The 21,109-nt window shown below is 41.8% G+C and overlaps 1 protein-coding gene across 2 annotated transcripts in view; it reads left to right on the top strand.

Moving 5' to 3' along the window:
• Positions 1–226: 226 nt before the first annotated feature.
• Positions 227–21,109, top strand: part of xkr7b (XK, Kell blood group complex subunit-related family, member 7b) — a gene marked incomplete at both ends in the record, with an annotated part of 44,692 nt that continues 23,809 nt past the window's right edge. The window contains 2 exons of one of the 2 annotated variants that reach the window (XM_079272981.1): positions 227–587; positions 756–840. In XM_079272981.1, the coding sequence (XP_079129107.1) occupies positions 227–587; positions 756–840 (446 nt within the window). Of the gene's footprint in view, positions 841–21,109 lie in introns of both variants that reach the window. The other variant, XM_079272980.1, reaches the window with a different exon arrangement.

Below are 21,109 nucleotides of genomic sequence, written 5' to 3'. Positions count from 1 at the left end.
CCTGAAAACATCGCGCGGTGTCATGGTGTTAAACGCGCTGTTAGTAATGATGCCTCGCAATTAATTGGCTGATGATGAGGCTAGTTATGATGTAATCTCTCTCACTCTCTCTCTCCTGCACGCTGCCAGCCCCCTCCCTTCTCTCTCTCTCTCTGTCTCTCTCTCTCTCTCTCTCTCTCACGTATCCCCACCTCTTTCTCTGTCTTTCTCTCCTATCCTAACCAACATGGCCGCTAAGTCGGATGGAGCAGCGGTGTCTGTGGAAGATGACAACACGCCCAGGAGCCTCTCGGAGCCGGGGAACCCCGCCACCCGGCCCCGCTGCAGCGCCGCCGGCGGGAAACCCTACACCCTGCTGGACTGCTGCTGGGTGCTCTGCGCCCTGCTCGTCTTTTTCTCCGACGGCGCGACCGACCTGTGGCTGGCCGCAGACTACTACCTGAGAGGTGACTACTGGTGGTTCGGCTTGACGCTCGTCTTCGTCGTGGTGCCCTCCGCTGTCGTCCAGGTATTGAGTTTCAGGTGGTTCGTGTATGACTACTCGGATCTGAGCTGCGGGGACGGAGCAGCGAGCGGCAGCGGCACCGGCGCGGCGGCGGCGGCGGGAGGCGCGGCATGCGAAGCAGCCACGGCGGGCGACCAGACTTTAAGCACCAAGGACAGCAACCAGCGCGGTGGGAGCGCGGTGGTGGGCAACACCGGGAATGCCACCCCGGTTTGCACATCCTCTGCCCTGTCTGCGACGGGAGGGACAGTCGGAGCCCCCCGGAGGTGCTGCATCGTCTGCATGTGGGTCTTTCAAACCGTGCTTCACGTCCTGCAGCTGGGGCAAGTCTGGAGGTAGGTCCGCTGGGGGTGGTGTGGGGAACAGGAGGGCTGTGCATGCATACGTGGTGGTGTGTGTTTAACATGTGCGTGGTGCACATGTGAGTATCGTATTCCCAACAGGATAGTGTTGGAGAAGTGTGTGTGTGTGTGTGTGTGTTACGTGTGCGCGCGTGCATGCCCGTTCACGTGCATGTGTGTGTATGCTTATCCTCCTAAATATTGCCTGTCCTTCTCGTCCACTGGTGACAGCAATGTGTAGAAATTGATCAGGAAAGAGTGAGATTCAGTTGCCACAATGTTGGATTTGTAGCATTCTCTTTCACACAACAGTGATCGTAAATATGTGAATTACTGGCTTTTTGCCCATCTTCCTTTCTTGTCCTGGTTGTGACAGAATCTGGAGGGTTGCTTCCAGGTGCCTGAGCTCTATAATATACTGTTTCATTCTCTGGTACCTCTGTTTCTCATGGTCCGGACGAGCTGACAGGAATACCATCAAAGCTCTGGCTGCTTGTCGTGTTAGTGATCTTGAAACTGAATCTTTTCTTCCTCCACACTCAATGAGATTGATCAAATGTAAAATGAGAGGAGGCATTGTCAAAATCTTTAAGGCAGCATTCCACCCACAACACATCCACACTAATGGTCCTATCCTGTGCTTTGAACTGTGTGTATTCCCCAATGGATGGCTTTGGTGGTTGGCTTTGAGTACGTTCAAATGAGCCGCGTTCACTTGATTTGAGATAACGTGTTGATTATTTCAAAGACTGTAAAACATGATTAACATCACAATACCTCAGGTTCACACACACTTTGTGAATTTGTCAGTACATCACACATGTGGTACTCTACAGTATGAAACCACAGTACATTAAGTCTACAACAATCAAAATCACATGAAAATGTCCTAAAATAAATGTAGCAGTATTATTTGTTAAATAGGCAATAAAATGGCAGAACAACTTGATGTACAAAAATGTTAAGTAATATTTTTCATAATGACAAAAATATTATGTGCATCAAGTCTTATTGGAAATACAACATACATACAATATTACAAGCTACTAGTGTTGGTCAAGTACTGTATTTATTAAGGTGCTTGTATTTGATTTGAGTATTTCCACTTTCTGCTACGTTTTAGTTCAACTCCACTCAATGTCTTCTAAAATACAATGTATTGTGAAAGGTGAAACCAGTGGTTCCCAACATTTTTGGCTCGTGACGCCATACATAGGGACAAAGAGAGCATATAATAATATTGTTCAGTCAGTTTTTTTTTCTTCTCTACTTTAGTACAAGTACAGGAGTATATTTACATCATGGTATTGGTACTTCATCAAATGTTCTGAATATTCTTTCCACCATTGCAATGAAAGTGTATCTTTATGTACATTTGTGCGTAAAACTACACTTCTGCACCTGCACTGTAATATTGAAGAATCTTTGGTGAACCGACACCTGACTGACAGCAGAGCAGCCTGTCTATGGCTGCTACAAGAGCAGCTACTGATGTTAGGCAGGGAAACTGATAAACAAAGGAAAAGGAAAGAAAGAAATCCAACTGGACTTGGTCAAGACCAAAGAGTGAAACAAGTCAAGAGTTGAAACACCCACGAGACTGAGACAAGTCTGAGATAGAAAAAATAAACAGACCAAACTTGAGCAATGCAGGACTAATATACAAGCGTTGCAAACAACAATGTAACCTACTCCAGAAGCTTTTGAGAAACACACAGTCACCACTTTAAAATCCATGTCCTACCCAGCAGAGTCATTATTTTTTTATTGAATTTGATATTTTCGCGCACCAGTTTAACGGGAGTCTTTTATTTTCTGCTTGTTCGTGTTCTTACACTTGTTGTGTGTTACAAGTTGTGTCAACTTTTTGGAAAACAGAATATGGTGTAAAAAATATACATGACAAGCTGTCGGTACCTTTTGAACTTGACTCTTTGCTGGTCAGACTCAGACAGCAGGGTGCCTTGCTCAAAGAGTAGGATAAAGGATAAAACCACTGTGGTTGCGACTTTAATGATTTCTACCCCTCGGAGAATTTAAATCACAGACCATCCTGCTGAAATGCCCTTCAGCCTACTGCTCCAGGGCTGCAGCTGACCTCTGACCTCTCTGTGATGGTGGAAGATGATAGGAAACCACAATATTTTAAGGGATGTTACCTGAACTAATTCAGAAATGGAACATGTGGGAATTCACACAAGCATAATTACATGCAGATTCAGTAATGAGCTGCATTAATGAACAACAATAAGATGCTGAGAGGTGGAGAATGAGCATGAGTTGGTTTTAATGTGATAGTTGCAGCCAGGAGAGTTGCTCAGTGTGACTGGGATTTGAGTGTGACTCCAGTTACAAATGTAATGAGCTGAGATGTATTCAGCACCTGTGGAAATGGCTCGCGAATTCCACCTGCAGCCAAACAATTTCAGATTTGTTTCCCCTGTGATTCAAATCTGATCTTCCAATCAATGTCAACTGCAAAATATCATGTGTTCCCATCTGCACCACATCATTGGCTCAATAAAATCAAATCTTGCAGTGAGAAACCGACATATAAAATGCATTGTAATACTCAAAATGGGAATTTGTTGGCTCATGTGAATCACCTGAGAAAATGTGCCGTCATTTTGCAATATAGCAGCTGGTCAGAGCAGAGCGAAAGAAGAATGGCTCAACGAAAGATAACTTGAATGGCATTTGGCCTAAATTTCACTAAAATGCTCACTGACTGCTTAAACCAGTCAGCGGAGAAAATGTTGGCATTGTACAATCCTGCAAACCATAGGGTACATTGAACGTGTCTGGACAAAAACATGCAGGGAAATGCATATTGAATCGTCAAAATTGTGAAACAATTCATTAGGTTCACATAACAAAACTACTTGGTCAAGGTTAGAAAAAAAAGTCATGGTTCGTGTTAAAATAACGTAACAATGTGCCGTTACAACATAATGTAACGAGTGTAAAAATACAACTACTGTAGATAAAAAAATGACCCTTTCAGCATACTCGTTTATGTACCGTGATATAACAAGTGTAACAACGTAAGGTAAAACAACGTAATGTAAAACAACGTAATGTAAAACAACGTAATGTAAAACAACGTTAGATCAAATGTTTGATATTCTACGTCACTTGCTTCTGAACGCAAAAACGTCCACATTCATCGAATCAGTGGTCTTTATGAACTTTTAATGCCAACATTTTTCCCTGTCGTCTAGGCTGTTGACAAATCGTGTTTGCCAGAATCGATTTCGGCAGTAAAATAATAGGCTGTACCTTACATGTATTCATCAAAACTCAAGAGGGGTATTTTAGATGTGTTTGCTGTGATTTTCTATCCCTTTTCTCCGTCTCTGGCTGCCGACAATCCCATTATATTTAGCGGAGAGCTTCCTCGTGTTTATGTTTTCCCGACGAGCACTTTTAATGTTGAAGTTTTTTTTATTCTTGTCTCTGCAGTGTAAGTATAGTTAGAAGCATCAGATGCATCTTTAGTCAATATATAACCTTTTTTCATTCATAGCAGATGAGCAACATCTTGTGTTTCTGTCTCCCTGTTGCATATCCTGCTCGCTAAACATGTTTTAATATTCAGCCTGTTTATGGTGAACACTGATCTCATGGGTTTAAAAACCTCTTTCCCATTTTTGTTTTGCATCGCTCTGTCATTCATGAAAGGATAATTAAAGTAAACGCTGATAAAGAAACAGAGCAGCAAGAGATCACACTCAGTTTCTATCTTTTCCTGCACAAATATTACAATCATTTAAATTCCTTTCCGGATATTTCCTGCAGCAGTGCAAGGGCAGAGGGTTTTTCCAACATTGACAACAAAACCAAATGGTTTAAATCATCCAATCTTGGGGGAAAAGTCCTTCTCAAAGGAGAAAAACAGACCAGTGTCAGTAGCCACGGCAGCAGGGCAGAGCCAATGATGCATTGTAGTACGAAGACAGGTTGAGCTTTGAATCAAGGTCGACTCACCTTTCCTCTACAGGAGACTCGCTCTGCTGTTGATATCGCTTCCTCCATCTACATTTGAAATCCACAGCTGAAAAGCAGCAAGGTCACATCTCTTTATCTGGTAGGTTGTTGAAAGGCGTTCTGGGAAATGTAGCGATTTTTTAACTGAAGCTGATGAAGCACTTTGTGAGAATGTGGATCACTCAAGAAGAGAATGTTTGCACCTAATCACCAGTGATCTTGATGTAGTGTGTGTCTTGTACTGTAAAAAGATGAATTGATGGTGTATTTTAAAGACTTTAAACTGATAACAAATACAATGTCGGTGTATTAATTCAACCCATTCTCATTCCAGACGAGTCAAATACCAAAGCATTGGTCAGTGGCCCGAAGTTTCAATGTGACGCTTTAAGTACCTCTTTAGCGTCACTTTTTGGACGTGGCAGGGACGCCGTGTCAACATTCTTGACATGCATTGTGTCTTTTTAAAAGAGACGTCAGTCTTCACAGGAAGTAAGGATCAGGCAACAACACCACTCAGCTAGGTTGTGGTTGCGCTGGCCATCTGTTTACATTGGAGTTAGTTGAAAGCCCAGTGCGTTGCATACAGAAGCTAAAGGGTGTGTCGATACCTGACTACGAGGGATACTGACCAAGCTGCAGTATTTTACAAGTTAGGAGTGAATACTACTACTATGGTACGCCTTTAAAGCAAATGCAGTCTGATACATAATATCTGCAATAAATCCCTCCTGCATGAAGATTATGATTCGTCTTTGTTGAAACTGTTCCAAAGAGAACTGTGTGATCATTTTGGAGGAAGCGGTTTGTTGCATCATACAGAGAGGTGACATTCCCATCATCCTCATCTGTCAAAACAAAAAATGCAATTCAGACATTCATCCCCCTTTTCCTGTTTTAAAATGCGTGTGAAGAAAAATCTTCAAAGAGACAGACGCGCACACACAGAAAGACCGGTTGTGAGACGGAGCAGACAGCCGATCAGAGAGGTGGACAGACCAGCAAAAAGAATCAGCCACTGCTGGAGTTCAATGGTCGGACAGCGTTGCAGTTTTTGGGACAATCCAATTGGTTCCTGCTTGTGCCAGATCAATCAATCCCAGAAATAATTGAATCAGTTCCAAATGGTCACTCAGCTCAGGTGGTCTGCCCGTTAGCTGTTATCAGTCCGAGTGGATAACTGGCAGCATCAATGTAGCTGAATCATTTAAATCTTGGTGTGTGTGTGTGTGTGTGTGAGAGAGAGAGAGAGAGAGAGAGAGAGAGAGTTCAAAGAAGGGTGGCTTCACTGTTCATTCACAAATTAAGTGACTCTAAGTGGTTATTGCGCTTAATTCATTTTATTTCAGGGCCTGTCACTCAGAGTCTCTTTAAATGATGGTTGCGTGGGGTAATAACCTCTTGGCAGCCATGTTGGATAAATGACAGTAAAAGGAAGAATGTTAGCAGGTCTTCCTTTAAGACATTTCTATGTATATGTATAGAATAACAAATCATCCTTTCTATCACACAAACGAGAGCAGATCAAGTGTCCGGTCAGAGGGTCCTTCTTATCTTGTATCCATCAGTCCTTATTGCCTTAACCGAACCAAGTCCATTTTGTTAGACCAGGGTGTGTTCAAGCTCAGAGATGACATCGTAATCAGGTGACTAGAGACAGATGTGACACACCTGGGGAGAGCAGGAGAGACTGTGGCCTGACTTTATGCGATGCAGAAACAATAATCTCAAGGTAATGATTTTCTTTTAGGTATTTGTTTTGGACGATGACCAACAGAGAAAATCACTTGCAGCTGCTCCACAATAAACGCCTTATACTACACTTGATAAATTTAATAAAAAGTTTGAGTTGTAACTTTCCTCCCTGGTGGTGGACAGCAGCAGGTGAAGGAACACGCTGAATTTCAAAAGGCATCTCTTTAAGAATTTAGTCCTGGGACTGTAAATGCACATAGGTTTATGTAAAATTCAATAGAGTTATCGATTATGTACAAAAAATATGGCTGGAGGGAAGTTTTGATGATCCACAGCCTCCTGGCTACCTGTCTTGTCCGTTTGTGTCTCTCTCTCTCTCGGTCTGTCTGTCTCTGTCTCTGTCTGCCTGTCTCACCATCTGTCTGTCTTTCTCTCAGCCTGTGTCTCTCCGACTGGTGTCTCTCTGTATGCTCTCCTGTCGGTCTGTCTGTCTGTCAGATTGTGCTGAATAATTCATTATAGCCCTTGAGGGAGCTGTCAATCATTTCCAATGTGCCTGTATGAGTGTGAAGGGATGTAGCGTTTCCTGCTAGCTTCCCCTGTCATCCAATCTGTCTCTGTCACTTGCTCTCTCTCTCTCTGACTCTGTTTATAGTCTATCTCTCTGCTTTTACTGTTATTTGTTAACCTGAACTCAACACAGGTGGGGGTGGGTGGCATCGCAGGGTGTAGGGATGTTGCATTGAACAGTTTGAAAAGTCTGACATGTGCTTCTGCGTGCGTCTGTGTGTTGTATGTAGGACAGCTCACGTAGTTTTGCACGTGCTCAGTAATGCGTGTTAATAGCATGTGCCCTGCAGGTGGGAACACACACACACACACTGAAGTATGCGACGAATGAATTCACAGACACAAAATGAGAGTATGCACATATACCAACACTCTACTGTGATTAAAAGCTTACCGGTACATATAATGTTGGTCTTGCAGCCAGCGAACACCCAAACCACACCTGCACCCGTTAAAATGGCCGGTTCTGATGTTCCAGCACCAGCTCTAAATTATATATGAATTTCCAGCAACATCCTACGCACTAAGTAATTCATTCAGAAATATTTGTTAATTCTTTTGTGATTGTTGCATGCAACCCGCTGTAACCGCAGTCATCAATGGTGAGACCAAACTGCCTATTACTGTGGAATTAAACACAAACTCATTAAGGCTGAGGAGGAGCAGGGTGAGAAGCTAGAACTAATCTCAGGAAACAATGTGTTTTTGAACATGTTCCAATGTTATGGCTATCTAGCAATCAAAAGGAAGAATTGTGTGCAAAGCCAAGCCAGACCATTGGCTGATTGTGCACTTCTGTGTTGTCCGTTTTAAAGCATTCCTGAAAGAAAAGGTATTTCATTTCTCAACGAGCGATATTAGTTTCGGAAGAATCAGAGTGTACATGTCACAAAACATCCCAGTCATCACAGTGTTGGCATTGTACATTTCTGCAAACCATGCGATATGTTGAATGGCTATATTTTTAAGACAAAAATGTGTTTCATAAATAAGTTTCTTGGTTACGGTTCGAAAAAAGATAGTTCGTTTGTGTGCGAACAATAACACAACAACATAACGACGACTACCTTTCGCCGACTTTCTTATGAAAAAGCAGATAAGAAATGTAACAATATTGCGAAACAACTTAACTCGCGTACATAAACCGCCCACAGCGAAGTTTCGTCGAAGACATTCCGAAGTAAACATAACAACGTTACGCTACTAGCATAAAGTCACGTCTGACACAGGACACGACCAGCTGTCTCCTTGGAAATTTTGTTTTTTTGTTTGTTTTACGCATCCACCATCTCTGCCACCCGCCTTCAGTGGACTTTCTAGCTTGTTATACTGGTTATTACACTAATTCATTTTAAATAACAGTCGCTCCTTACACTACGTTGCTAGCTCTGACTGAATGCAATATTGTAGACATTCAATGCATCCGCGGTTTGCAGAAACATACAATATCTACATTTTTTCCTTGGCAAATGGGTTACACAAAGCCTTTTATAGGTAGATAGCTGTGACGTGACACAAACGGCACATAGGTAGAACACATAATAACTGGAACACCACGGCGTTCTGTGTATAAACATCCTCAGCAGAATTTGTGCCTCCTGAACAGTGAACCGCTCGCTGCTTGCTCCGAACCTCAGCGCTGCAGCGATGACCCAGTTTCTCCTCTGGGATCAAGTAAGTTCATCTTGTTTCACAGCCTTTTGCTCCAAATGAACTACAGTCAGAATATCTCTTTTTCACCATATGCATTTGATCATTATTAGCAGATGGATGGGGAAAAGCAGACTGTATTTCAATGAGTTATTTTATGGTTTGAGTCAGTTAAAGCCTGACAGAGGTTAAGTGCATCCCTCCCGAAGGCTCCTTAATTCAAAAATGCATCCAAATTGCCGGCCTTTTGCAGCCGCTATACCTGCAAAAATAAGACAATTGAGAGAAACGGTCATTTTTCAAAGCACCTGCAAAGGGTGGAATGCACCCTTAACTGTGCTGCCGCGCAAACAGCGTCTCGGTGCTCCTGTGCTATCAAATGAAGTAATATGCAGACATTTGGTGCAAAATTGGTCTTGTTTTATGCAAATGATAATCATTGTAAAAACAGTCCAATTCACAAAGATCCGTACTGATGGCCACACCAAGGTTCAGTTTCAGCATTGGGGTACGATGGGCCGCAGCATTCCTTACTGACACGTTTGTGTTTGAAAGGCGTAACTGCGCGCTTGGTTGGCAAATGTGCTTAGCTTGGCAATCTTGGTCAGACTTTGCAACTAGGTTAACTGCTGGATATCATATTGTCTCGTCACATGATGAAATAAAGACTGGACATCATCAACATACATATTATCATCATTCCATATCCGTATGACTAAAATACCAAAGATTATTTTTAATGGTGTGTGTAGAATAAGCATGCAATTTGTTTATAGATTGACTATTTTACCAAAAACCGACATGGGTTTGCGTTTTTTTCAAGGCATATGTATCAAATGGTACCATATTCAAATTAAGGTGGTCTTCTCGGAACACAATCGGGTGTAATACCGAGGTGGGAACCTGATTCACTCACAAGAATGACACATTGTTGGAGGACCCGCTCCCTATAAGGGGTGTCACACCCAGACTTTATGGGGGCAACATATCTTTTGTAGATCTGACGGGGCAGATAACGGGGCAGTTCATATTAACCGTCGCAATCCATTATTTGCCAGCCTCAGTGTGATAACTCTATGGATGAGAGTGCAGCCGCATGTGGCACACGACGACCAACCTGTGAATAAATCAATCAAGTCAGTTCATCAGTAATATCTTATTCGTCATGTCAAACCACTAATTGTACCAGCTAAACAGCAGAAAATTACACATCATCAGTAAATGACCTATAAAGATCAGTCGAGGCCTTTTCTTCCGTGTCTGAGTTCGGTTTTGGGATGAACCAATTTTATGTTGACCTCGATATATTCTCCTCATGGTTTCAGGGTAAAGCAACAGAAAAGTGATGGTGGGATGGACATAGACATATAGAGATCTATAGATGGTGTAATCTGGGACAGAACATGGACTCGGGCCTGCACAGGGTTTGTTAGTTTAACTCTGTGTGCGCTTCAGTGACGCATGTTATTAGCATGTACCCTGCAGGTGCACACACACAGATTTCTCTTCCTCTTTTGGTCTCTCTCTTGCTTTGGTTCATACAAACACATTCAGACACGTTCTCCTCGAGTGTGTGAACTTTATGTTCCAAGCCCAGAGGAGCAGTTGTATCGCTGTGGATTCTAGTTTTCTCTCTCTGAGCTCTCTGAACTCACACTCTCTGATCTGTCTCTCTGGATTTTCCTCTGTGCGTCTCTCTCTCTCTCTCTCTCTCTCTCTCTCTCTCTCTCTCTCTCTCTCTCTCTCTCTCGGTGTGTGTGTGTGTGTGTTTCAGAGGAAAATCATCTAAAGGAGAGGACCTTTTTGTCTTTCCAAACTGAAACACAGGGACCATTTTAGGCCTTTTAGTTCAGTGCTCCAGTCAGATGATTGATCTGTAGTAGTAGAACCAGTTCATGAAAGATTTCCATTCAACACTCATGGTAACCTTTTCTGTCAAGGACGTTTTGCATTTTATAATTTTATATGTTCACTCTTTTTGGAGCATATGCCGCTTTCAAATGGTTTTGAGTTTGTCTTTGACATCGGAAGTGGAGAACAAGAAACACTTGACAGTTGATTAAACATGTGAAACGCTGCTGCTGTGCATGGACGTCATACGACTTCTCTGTATTCTATTAAAGACAATGTGAATATTCACACATCTTAGAACCACACACACTTGAAACGGAAGTGTTGAGGCATTGGTGTCATACCAAGTCACCATGACTACTTTTAGACCTGCAAGACTCCATTCAACACCATATAATCCATTTCAACATTCAAGTTGTAATTACGGCTGTAATCCAATTTAGAGTTTAGTAATACACAGCATCAGAACAGGTTAAAAAACACCTACATATTATCACCTTCATAAAGATTCTACGGACGACGTTTCATCAAACAGTTGCCTATTTACACGTCCAGCAGTTACAGAGCAACAGTGACCACATTGGAGTCATGTTTCGTTTTACCTGCTAAATGTTAATCTAATCTAATGTTAATCACAGCAACAACTCTAAATCACAGTTTGAACTATTCTGTTGCATGTTCTGGCTGAGAAAAAACTGAGGACTGCATCCTATCAAGCCTAACTGTGGAACCCAGACAGCGTATACGCACACATTCCCCGAATAAAACATGAGAGGAACTACAGGCTGCAAGATTCAACAGTCTTTCTGCACTTGCAGCCTGTAATTCTGACTCAAATGTGTGTCTTTGAGCACATTTTTAACAGTCAAGACAAACCTCAGACAGATGTTAAAAATGGTGATTTAATTTTATACAACACTTTATACAATTGTATATGTGTAAGAGTTTAGAAGAAAGAAATCTATTTGCCTCAGTCTCCTGAGGAAACTAATCTGTTGTTGTATCTCGCTGTAGATGGAGTGTCCACAGACGTTTTTATGATAGCTAATCTGAGTGTAATAGATTATGTTCCGTCAAGTAAAAAAGTTGGGTCACCCCTTAAAGTGCAAAGCAGGGGAAAGATGTGATCATCATTGCCAAACATTGTCCGTACATGACCTTATATATTTAGCCAAACTAGAAGCATGGCTCTGAAAATGGCATTATTTGTCAGTCCACTTCTTTGGTGAAGACAGAAATATCTAAATATCACATGAAATGATTCTGGGATGGAGGTTGGAGTTTCCCCTGTTGAAATTTCCAACTTACAACCGCCCAGCATTCTAGGTGCAATGCCAAACTGATGTTTTTTTGACAAGTGTACACACAGCAATGTTTTCAATCAACCAGTCAAATACCGTATCTCAACATCTACTCGGTGGACTTAATTATGTTTCGTCGACCTGGACCTAGTGGTTGCTCGGAGCAGTTATCTTAGCATTTTTCATGGAATCGAAAAAAAAAATATGCTGATGCAGGAGTAGTCATTTTTTATAAATCAACACACAACAACCGGTAGAGCTGCAGTCATATCAGCCACCCTTGTTATTTCTCTTGCACAGCAAACAGGCTTGTTTGTTTTTCCAACCAGGGCAACGGCTGTCACCTATTTCATTAGAAACAAAGTGTTTGCACTTTATCGACCCACACTCAACCACCAAAAATATGCGGATCATATGTTCTGGTGGTAACATGTAAATGGGGAAAAGCAGGGAGCCAAGGACAATCAGGGATCCTGTATTAGCAATGATAGGATTTCAATTTTTTTTTTGCGTTTTCTTCAGATTATGTATTTTTCTTAGTGTATAGCCAGTGTATAGCTTAGTGTATAGTAATGCATGTTGTGTTTCTCTTTATCAGACCTATTTGAATCGATGGACAAAGCATAAATGTTGGCAGCGATTAGTTAACATAAAACATACTACTGTATATCAATAACTGGATAAGCTGCGTCAGGCAGCATACAGTAAAACCTGAGTACAGCTATTACAGCCTGCAGTCGTTCTGAACTGTACGTCGCTGTGTGTCTGTGATTTACACTTGCATCTGATCAGCCCTCTCCTGTTTGTAGTGAGAAATGAGGCCCTGAAGGAACAGGCCTTATAGATCGATCATCAACCTGTCCACCGTGCAAAGCGTTGGTCCAATCCTCTCTGGACTCGACTCGTTGGGCCCCGTCATGCTCTCCATTCACCTCGAGCACAACTATAAAGAAAAGTATAGTCCTGGGAGGCTTTTTCTTCAGGAGATAAAATGCGTAAATAAGCTCATGGAAAACAGCCACATGGTATACATTACACCTTCATTGTGTTTGAATTCATCTTGATTTCATTTTCACAGAACTCCAGTATTTGGATTGAAGCTGTCCTTTTCTACTTCTCACTTGCTTTCATATCAAATACTACTAAAGTCTATTTAAAGTAATAATTTGATAACTTTGAAACACTTCTTTCCATTCTGAAAGACAACATTCATCCACATGTAGTTCATCATCCAGAGTCTCTGAAGTAAACGTCATCAGGTGTGTAAATTCTGTCAGCTCGGTCAAACAAAGACACAAGTTGTCTTCCTTTAACTTAAAAGTATTGTTAATTGGTGTCACCTGTTCGAATGGTTGGAGCTTTTATTTTGGAACAAAGCTTTTGAAACCGTCTTTAGAGGAAATTCAAGCATCAGATTTGACTTCTGAGCTCTTAGAAGTTTTTTGGATATTTACTTTTAAAGACGTTTGGCTTCATGGTTTGTTTCTTATTCATTGAAGAATAGCATTGAGCAGTTTAACTGTGCATTCATGATTTTGGCACCAAGAAGAGATTTTTAACTATACCGCTAGGTACCTCTCTAGCATCACTTTTGGATGGGACACTAACCGCTGCCTCCTGGGTGAAACTCTGTGTTCACTCTTTATACTACCTCAGTTGGCTGTCCAATACTAATACAGTATCATACGGACACTAAAGGCTGCCCTGGTGTGTCTTCTGCTTAAACACATTAACAAGTGTAGAGGATTGTGCAGCCTCAGTGGAGGTTTCGCTCTCTGCTATCTAGTTTCTATTGTTTTGGCTCTTAAAGAACAAGTTCCACCGCCCCTCCTGTCAGTCAAACAAGAGAAAGATTGCAAATCCTGACATGCAGACAATCACATCAAATCTGACAGTTTCAGTCTTGTTTTCTCGCTTGCTCTACATGTCCATCTGTCTCTCCCTCTCTCTCTCTCTTTCACCTCCTCCTCCCTCCCTCCTCCCTCCCAACTCCCAACTTTTCTTTGTTGCTTTGTGTTTTGTACTTCGCTGGGTGAAAGAAAGAGAGGAGACTTGTCTGCAATTGACAGACAAAATACTTCTGTCGAGGCTTCCTCTTCCGACATCCTTTCATTTCAAAATGAGAGAGAGAAGTAAAAGAATGAGTGTGTGAATGTGTTGCTTGTAGATGATGGAGAATATGCTCATAATCAACAGTGGAAATTACTGTGGATGAATGAAAAGAGCACAATATAGTATGAAAAGGCAGAGCGGAGAGAGAGAGAGAGCTGAGACTTAGATGTTTGATTTTTTTTTCACAAAAATCCAACGAAAACAATGTTTCATTACTAGAGCAGAGAGAGAGAGAGACTCAAAGGAGTTAAAGAAAGAAAAAGAGGGATTGAGAGTAACGGCAAAAGAGTAATGAGACAAGAGGAGAATATTCCTGAACTGAGCGCTTAACCTCTTTTTGACTTGTCCCGATGCATATTCATCTCCCTTTCTCTCTCTGGGATTTAGGGGAGGATGGCTATGACGATAAAGAGAAGACATTAAGTAGGACAGAATATCAGGTAGGGAATAAAAAGAAGACACACGGACGGATGGGTTGATGGCTGTGTTGAACCGAAGTCACTTGACTGAGAGTCCATGGTGTTCACTCTCAGATCTCCATTAGTCAGTCCAGTTCTCTTCCAGCTGCGTGCGAGTGAGTGTACAGTATATGCACAACCTATCTTCATACAACGGTTCGCATGATATCTTACGAAAAGTTATTTTGTTATTTTCCTACGAATTTCCAGCAACACATTTTCACACCAATGCGTCAAATTACGCAGCTTGGTCAGTGGCAGTAAGCTTCAAACTATGCCGCTCTTTGTACCCCTCCAGCGTCATTGAACTTTGTTTTTAGTTTCAAACTATACAGGAACACGCTTTGACCGTAATGCGCATACACATGCTAAATGAGGGAATTAGACGCCGAGGAGCACTGACCAAGCTGCATTATTTGACACGTTGGGTGTGAGAACAAGTTGCTATGTAAGTGACATTATTTAAGTATGTAAGTTACGTGACAAATCAGTCAATGTTGACTTCTGGTTTCACGTAGGGCACAAACTGCGGTCTTCTGGGTGAAAGTCAGGTGTCTTTAGACCCACCCATCCACCTCTCCTGCCTTACGATTACGTGAATTATATGCAAACTGTAGTGCATAACTCTGCTTATAGCTACAAACTGTTCATGAGAACAGCCCGATATACACCAGTGTTTTGTTGTGCTTTATTAAACATCCACGTTCACATTCAGTCACAAGTTCTGCTCGCATTTTTATATGTTAACTCACTCAGAGTACTTAAATGGACATTAGTTCCCCAGTTATGTCATATTCATTCAAAGCTGCGTAGAACTAGTGACAGGAAGAGCTGTTGTGTCGACAAGGATATTCTGCCAAAAATGCGTAATTGATCTGTGCCGAGTGTTTTCATGTATCCAGGCACACAGGCTGCTCTCATTTGTTGTTTTGGTATGTTTATGAGTAATTATTGTGTGTGGTTTGTTTCTAAACGACGTATGCCAAACTGATGGATTTGATGCATGCTTCTGATTGGCTGCTGCATATGCACTGGCGCATGCTCCACTCAAGTAGAGTAGTTAGTCAATAAAACAAAAACAGGTGATGATTAATAATGTAATAACGATCAACACACACTAAATTAAAAGGGCAAGTCTCACGCATATAATGCTCAGAGTTTGTTTTGTCACTCTTGTTTTCGTTACTCTCTTCTTGTATCCTTCTTGTCAGATGTTTTGCCCTTTTCCCTTCATTTCTCTTTTCTTTTGTAATTGTTCTCCCTCCCCTTCCCTCTCTCTTCAGGGACAACAAACAATGAAAAATAAGCTTCCTTGCTCTTCTCACCTCTCCTTCTCCCTCCTGTTACATCAATATTTCATATCTGCTCTTTTGTTGTTGTTGTTGTTGTTGGTTTGATTTGTTTTGGTCTTGTTGTCATGTCTCCTCTTGTTTTTTTTAACTTCTGTCTGCAAAGAAGTTTGCACAGAAACAAGGTTTGCGTGTGTTTATACGTTTATATGCAGTGGTCAGGCCATTATTTACACATTGCACATAAAATCCAATTATTTAAAGTACACCTGAATGCAAACATGCCCACTGATCCATGCAGTAATATGGAATTCAGTATGACACAAACACACACATTCTCAGGATAATGTCAACCTGCTGACCTGTAACATTGAGAGTCATAAATACAGACCACAAACACACAATCCCATAATCCCTCAAATCCAATCAGAACACAAACAGAGACAGGTGCTCGACGAATTAAAGGCTCACTTCTTCATTGAAACTGCAAACAAACAAACAAACAGAACAGTGTCCTTCCTGAGAACTGGAAAAGACGTCAATGTGCAAAAGCAATAAATAAATAAAGTGGATACAGTGAAAAACAATAAAATAAATGAAATTTTAAAATATGAAAGAATACAACAGAGAACAGAATATGATATCAACATCCCAAAATCTCTCCAACTGGGGTTTTATCTCAATCTTGAGAATAATCAATAAAACTGACAGTAAAATGTGAAGCAGGAGTTGATTAACAGCAGCGCTTCAATCCCTCAGTTCTGAGCTGAGAGTGAAAATAAGATCTGCAGACAATCGAGTTGAAAACACTTTTACAGAGTCTGTTCATGATTTTAAATCAGGGCTGCCAACTGTCACGCACCGACTGTGACACATGATTCCATCCCTACTTTGATTTTGCCGCTTGGGGAGAAGCGGCCCCCGCCTTTTGCGTAGTATCTTGACACAGAAGTTTAGCACATGCTAACATTGTGAAACGGTGGCGGTTATGTTTCGGCAACCAAACTATTTGGTATGGTTCGAAGAATCATGGTTTGGCTTAAAATGTGTATTACTTGTAACATAACCTAAGCTACGGACATAATGATGGTTACAATAGTATAACCTAGTTGTCTTAGCACAAGCGGATCCCTCGACTGGGCTCTATGGGTAATATGCTCCTCCAATAATGAGGATGCATTCTTCCACTGGAAAATTGCATCAGGGTAGCTGGTCAATTAGAAAGTGCATCCCAGAATCGTGCGGACCGCATAGTATATATAGCAGCTCACATCGCTGCTCAACATCCTCACGTTCAGTCTAGTTACGTTAGTAGGCAAAATATTAGGCTACTATTTGTGTTATGTGTTGTGTTCAGGCTATTCAGTTATTGGTGTTCAGGCATCAATGGTTATTGTAATTCATAATACAAATAGGCTTTAAATAGTGTATGGCACAGTCCCTTTATGGCACAACAAAACATTCAACACTGCACACAGAATGCATTATTTGAGACAACAGAGTACAGGTCAAGGTAAAGTCGTCTGGCTTACCGACACACTGTAGCTGCTAATATTGCTGCTTTTCTGGAGTGTCAACATGCATCAGGTGACTGCAGTAAAAATGTTTGACTCGGCTTCATGAATTAATCTGTGAAGTGTCTTGACAAAGACGTACATCGTACATCAATACGTTTGTTTTTTGGAAGAAATCTAATTGTGCTGGATATGCTAGAATGATGTACTGATCACCAATTTAGGAAAACAAATGTGTCTTACTTTGGCTGCACTCTGACTTTAACTTGACAGAGTGGATTTGCATTTTCTTTAAAAAAGAAATCTTGAAAACGTTTTCTGACATCCTTTGTCATAAAATGTCATGTTCTGCCTCATAATCAAAGTCTCCCCGGCCGTGTAACACCTGCCGCTTTCATGAGTTGCAAGTGTTGAATTCTTTGAACGTGAGCATCCAAAATGGGAGGCATTAGGCAAAATGTCTTTTATTTCATCGCTGCAGTAGCTGTTAGTATAATTGAAGCCTGCTGGGAAGGCACAATGAAAGGGAAACAAAGGTCTACAATTTTCAGTTTTTCTCCCTCTGTTCTCTCTTTATATTAGCTCCTTCCAGTAAAACTGGTGCTGACAATACGGCCAGCAGAGAGTCCAGCCTGACTGTGTCCCCCTGTGGGCAGAACAATTAAGATAGGAAGTGAGGGATGACGGCGAGGATGAGGAGGTGAGGGACAGACAGATGAAGGGAAGAAGGAAGGCGACGAAGAGAAGTGGAAATGGGAAATAGTTAAGATAGGGAGTGAAGAATGGATGTGAGATGAGGACAACAGAAGGGAGGAAGGGGGGAAAAGGCAGAAAATAGAAAGGAAAACGAGAGTGAGGACAAGAGGGTAAGAAAGGCGGGCAGATAAAGAGATGATTGGAGCATAGACAATAAAATGTCCCAATTTCCCATAATCCTTGCAGTTGTGAGTAAGTCCCCATAGAGCGATACGAGCCAGTAAGGCTTTGGTCTCTCCGCTGCGGGTCACAATGTTCCCATTTCTTCTTTTTCTCTGTTCACTCAGAGCAGAGATAACAGAGCAGCAGTCAGCCTGAGCCTGCAGCCCTAACTGAGGGCGACAGCAGCACACAGGTCAAGGTCAGAGGTTCGAATCCTCAGAGCGGCGCTGGGAAGAAGAATGAGTAACACTGGGCTCCTGCACAGAAGAAAAGACAATTAAAGTGATGTTGAACTTTGGGTTGTTGTGAACGTGGGATCAGTTCTTAAAGACTCTGTACATGAATAAGAGGAAAGAAGTGAGTCCTCTCTTTATCTCTGGTAAAAGTGCTAGAAATGACTACAGATGCATAATAAAATAGACGGCAAGAACAGGACATTTTATTTTACAAATCACATTTATATATTGGCTGAAGGTGTGAGCCTGTCGGAGTTGCACGGTGTCGTTTTTTAAACAATGTTTGCATTCAATCCCTTTATAAAGTGATGCCAACCGAATCAGAAGCTGCATGTTATGAAGACAAAACCTTACGTTGCTGTTCTCCTCTGACAGCATAAAGAAAAAGTCATTTTCAGAACATTTCACTCCTGAAAAGCAAGCAAGGGAAACAAGGACATACGTACACCTTAGCCAGCCTGGTTTCATAAAAAGTACCATACAACACAATGTCATTGTCAATTACATATTACGTTTTTCATGAATCACAGGACTTTCACCCAGGTGAAAAAAGGTGCTGTTCGTGTCTCATGTGAAACATGAAAAGTCGATGTTGGCTTATTTTAATTTATGCCTGTGACTTAAAAAACATAACAAACCTTCTTATTTTAAGCCAACACATGATGTTCAACTGAATATAACCAAGTAGCCTTGTTTCTTCTGTTTCAATTTAGTGTTCTTTGTCTTTTCTTTGAAAGACAATAACAGCCAAAAGCCATGGCTGAGACTATGTGCATGTTGATGCGAATTGCATGCATGCAGGAGAAGTTTGTGTGACCCTGATTCATGCGTATGCATGACAGAGAGCAGGGCCTCGCACCCCACCTGCGTTGTCCCTGCCTAGAAGTTCCCTCACGTCTAAAGAGTGGTGCCCGCTCACGCCGGGTTTGTTCCGAACAAGTGGCTCTTTGGAGCGTGCTGATTGCTTGGCTCCCCGACCGAAACGTGATGCAGGGAAGTGAAGAAAAGTTTAGTTGTAGCGTTAGTACATCCACAATCCAGTAGCAGAAGTGAACTGCAGTCACTGAGCCACTATCAAGCCTTGCTGCGGAAAACATGCTCAAGTCCACCAGAGCCCTGTAGAATTCCTGATTCAGTGCTTGCTACTCTTAAGTTCCTGGGACTGTTTGGTCTAAAAAGTTCATTGGATGTTATGTGAGCAGAGTGACTTTTCTCTTTGAGTTGAAGCCCTGAGAGGAGCCCAGGGAAACCCCTTTGATTCTGACCTGAGGCATTATTGAAGCCAGTATTGTCATGTTTGCTCTGAAGCCTATATTCCCCTGCAGAAACACGGCCTGACATTTACATCTCCCTCATCAAGCCCAGCCGCCTGCTCGCTGATAGAGGAAGAGAGAAAGAGGGAGAGGACAACATGATGAAGACGAAGACTGTGAATAACAGTGAGAACTAGAGAAAGCAACTGAGAGAATATAGAGAAAGAGAGACAGATGGTGGGGTGGAAAAAAGATATGCATCCAGAATACAAAGCAGGAGATCAAACGGGAAGATGAATAAAAAGGCAGCAAAGGACGAGAAGGAAAACGAGTGTACGTGATTCACAGAATGGAAAAGGAAGTGATGAAACGGAGGAAGTGATGAAAAAGACGACTGGAAAGAGAGGTGGAGAGATGAAGTGAGAACGAATGAGCAGGAAGATGGACTATAAAAAGACGATAGTCTATGGAAGTGTCTGACGGGGTTGACAAAAAAAGCAGAGTGGAAGGTGGAAAATAAAAGATATGGTTGATAGTCATTGAGGGAGTATGTGTCTATATATTGTATATGAGCATATGCATATGTACTGTAATATTGACTCTGACCCAAGAAAACACACACACACAGTGACATTTTCAGTGAAGATGTGACTCCTGGCTACAGATTCTCTACTGTCAGTAGAGACTAGCAGTATCACACTCTGTGTCAGAGACACACACACACACACACACAATTCTCCCTTAAGCAATAACAGCGGTGGAACATCTGTTGTGTTGAACGCAGGCGGCAACCTCCTGTTCTGCCGAGTGAAGCTGTTGCGGAAGTGTCTTAAAACTGTTATTATCTCTACTGACCAGCAGGGGCCGACTCCTCCGGTTGCAGTCGAAGTCAGAATGTATGGAAGTCTATGAGACAATGACCCTACTTCTGACTTGATTTATTACCTCAGTAAACACTGTAAACATGGGTTTATGGTCTCAATAGCTAGTTTTCATGTCTTCAATACAGCATGATGTTTATTTAGTAAATTATGGTCCCATTTAGAGTGAAATAAACTATAAAGCGGGGTATGCTTTAGGGCGGGATTACTGTGATTGACAGTAAGCCTGTAAACAGCGTCTCTACGTCACTTCTCATCATTCCAAATATGATAGCTCAAGTCTGTGCAAGATGGTTTTCAACAGAATTGAAGTGACATCAATCTGTAATCTGATTTGTAAATGACTTGCTGATTTAAAGATTGAGCTAAAAGAGGCACAGAAGTTCCACAGAGATGCAGAGAGGGTGGTAATACTCTTCTTTGCAACGAGAGACCTTGACATTAATGTAGTCGTTTGATTCATTGCTACAATAAAAAAAAAAGTATTGATTTTCGGAGCTATTAACCACTACACTACCACTCTGTAAGATCAACATTATTCCATGTCA

Source organism: Melanostigma gelatinosum (genome assembly GCF_949748355.1).
Source record: "Melanostigma gelatinosum genome assembly, chromosome: 8".
Taxonomy (NCBI): domain Eukaryota; kingdom Metazoa; phylum Chordata; class Actinopteri; order Perciformes; family Zoarcidae; genus Melanostigma; species Melanostigma gelatinosum.
The sequence above is the reverse complement of the archived record's forward strand: the minus strand, read 5'-3'. Positions and strand labels throughout refer to the sequence as shown.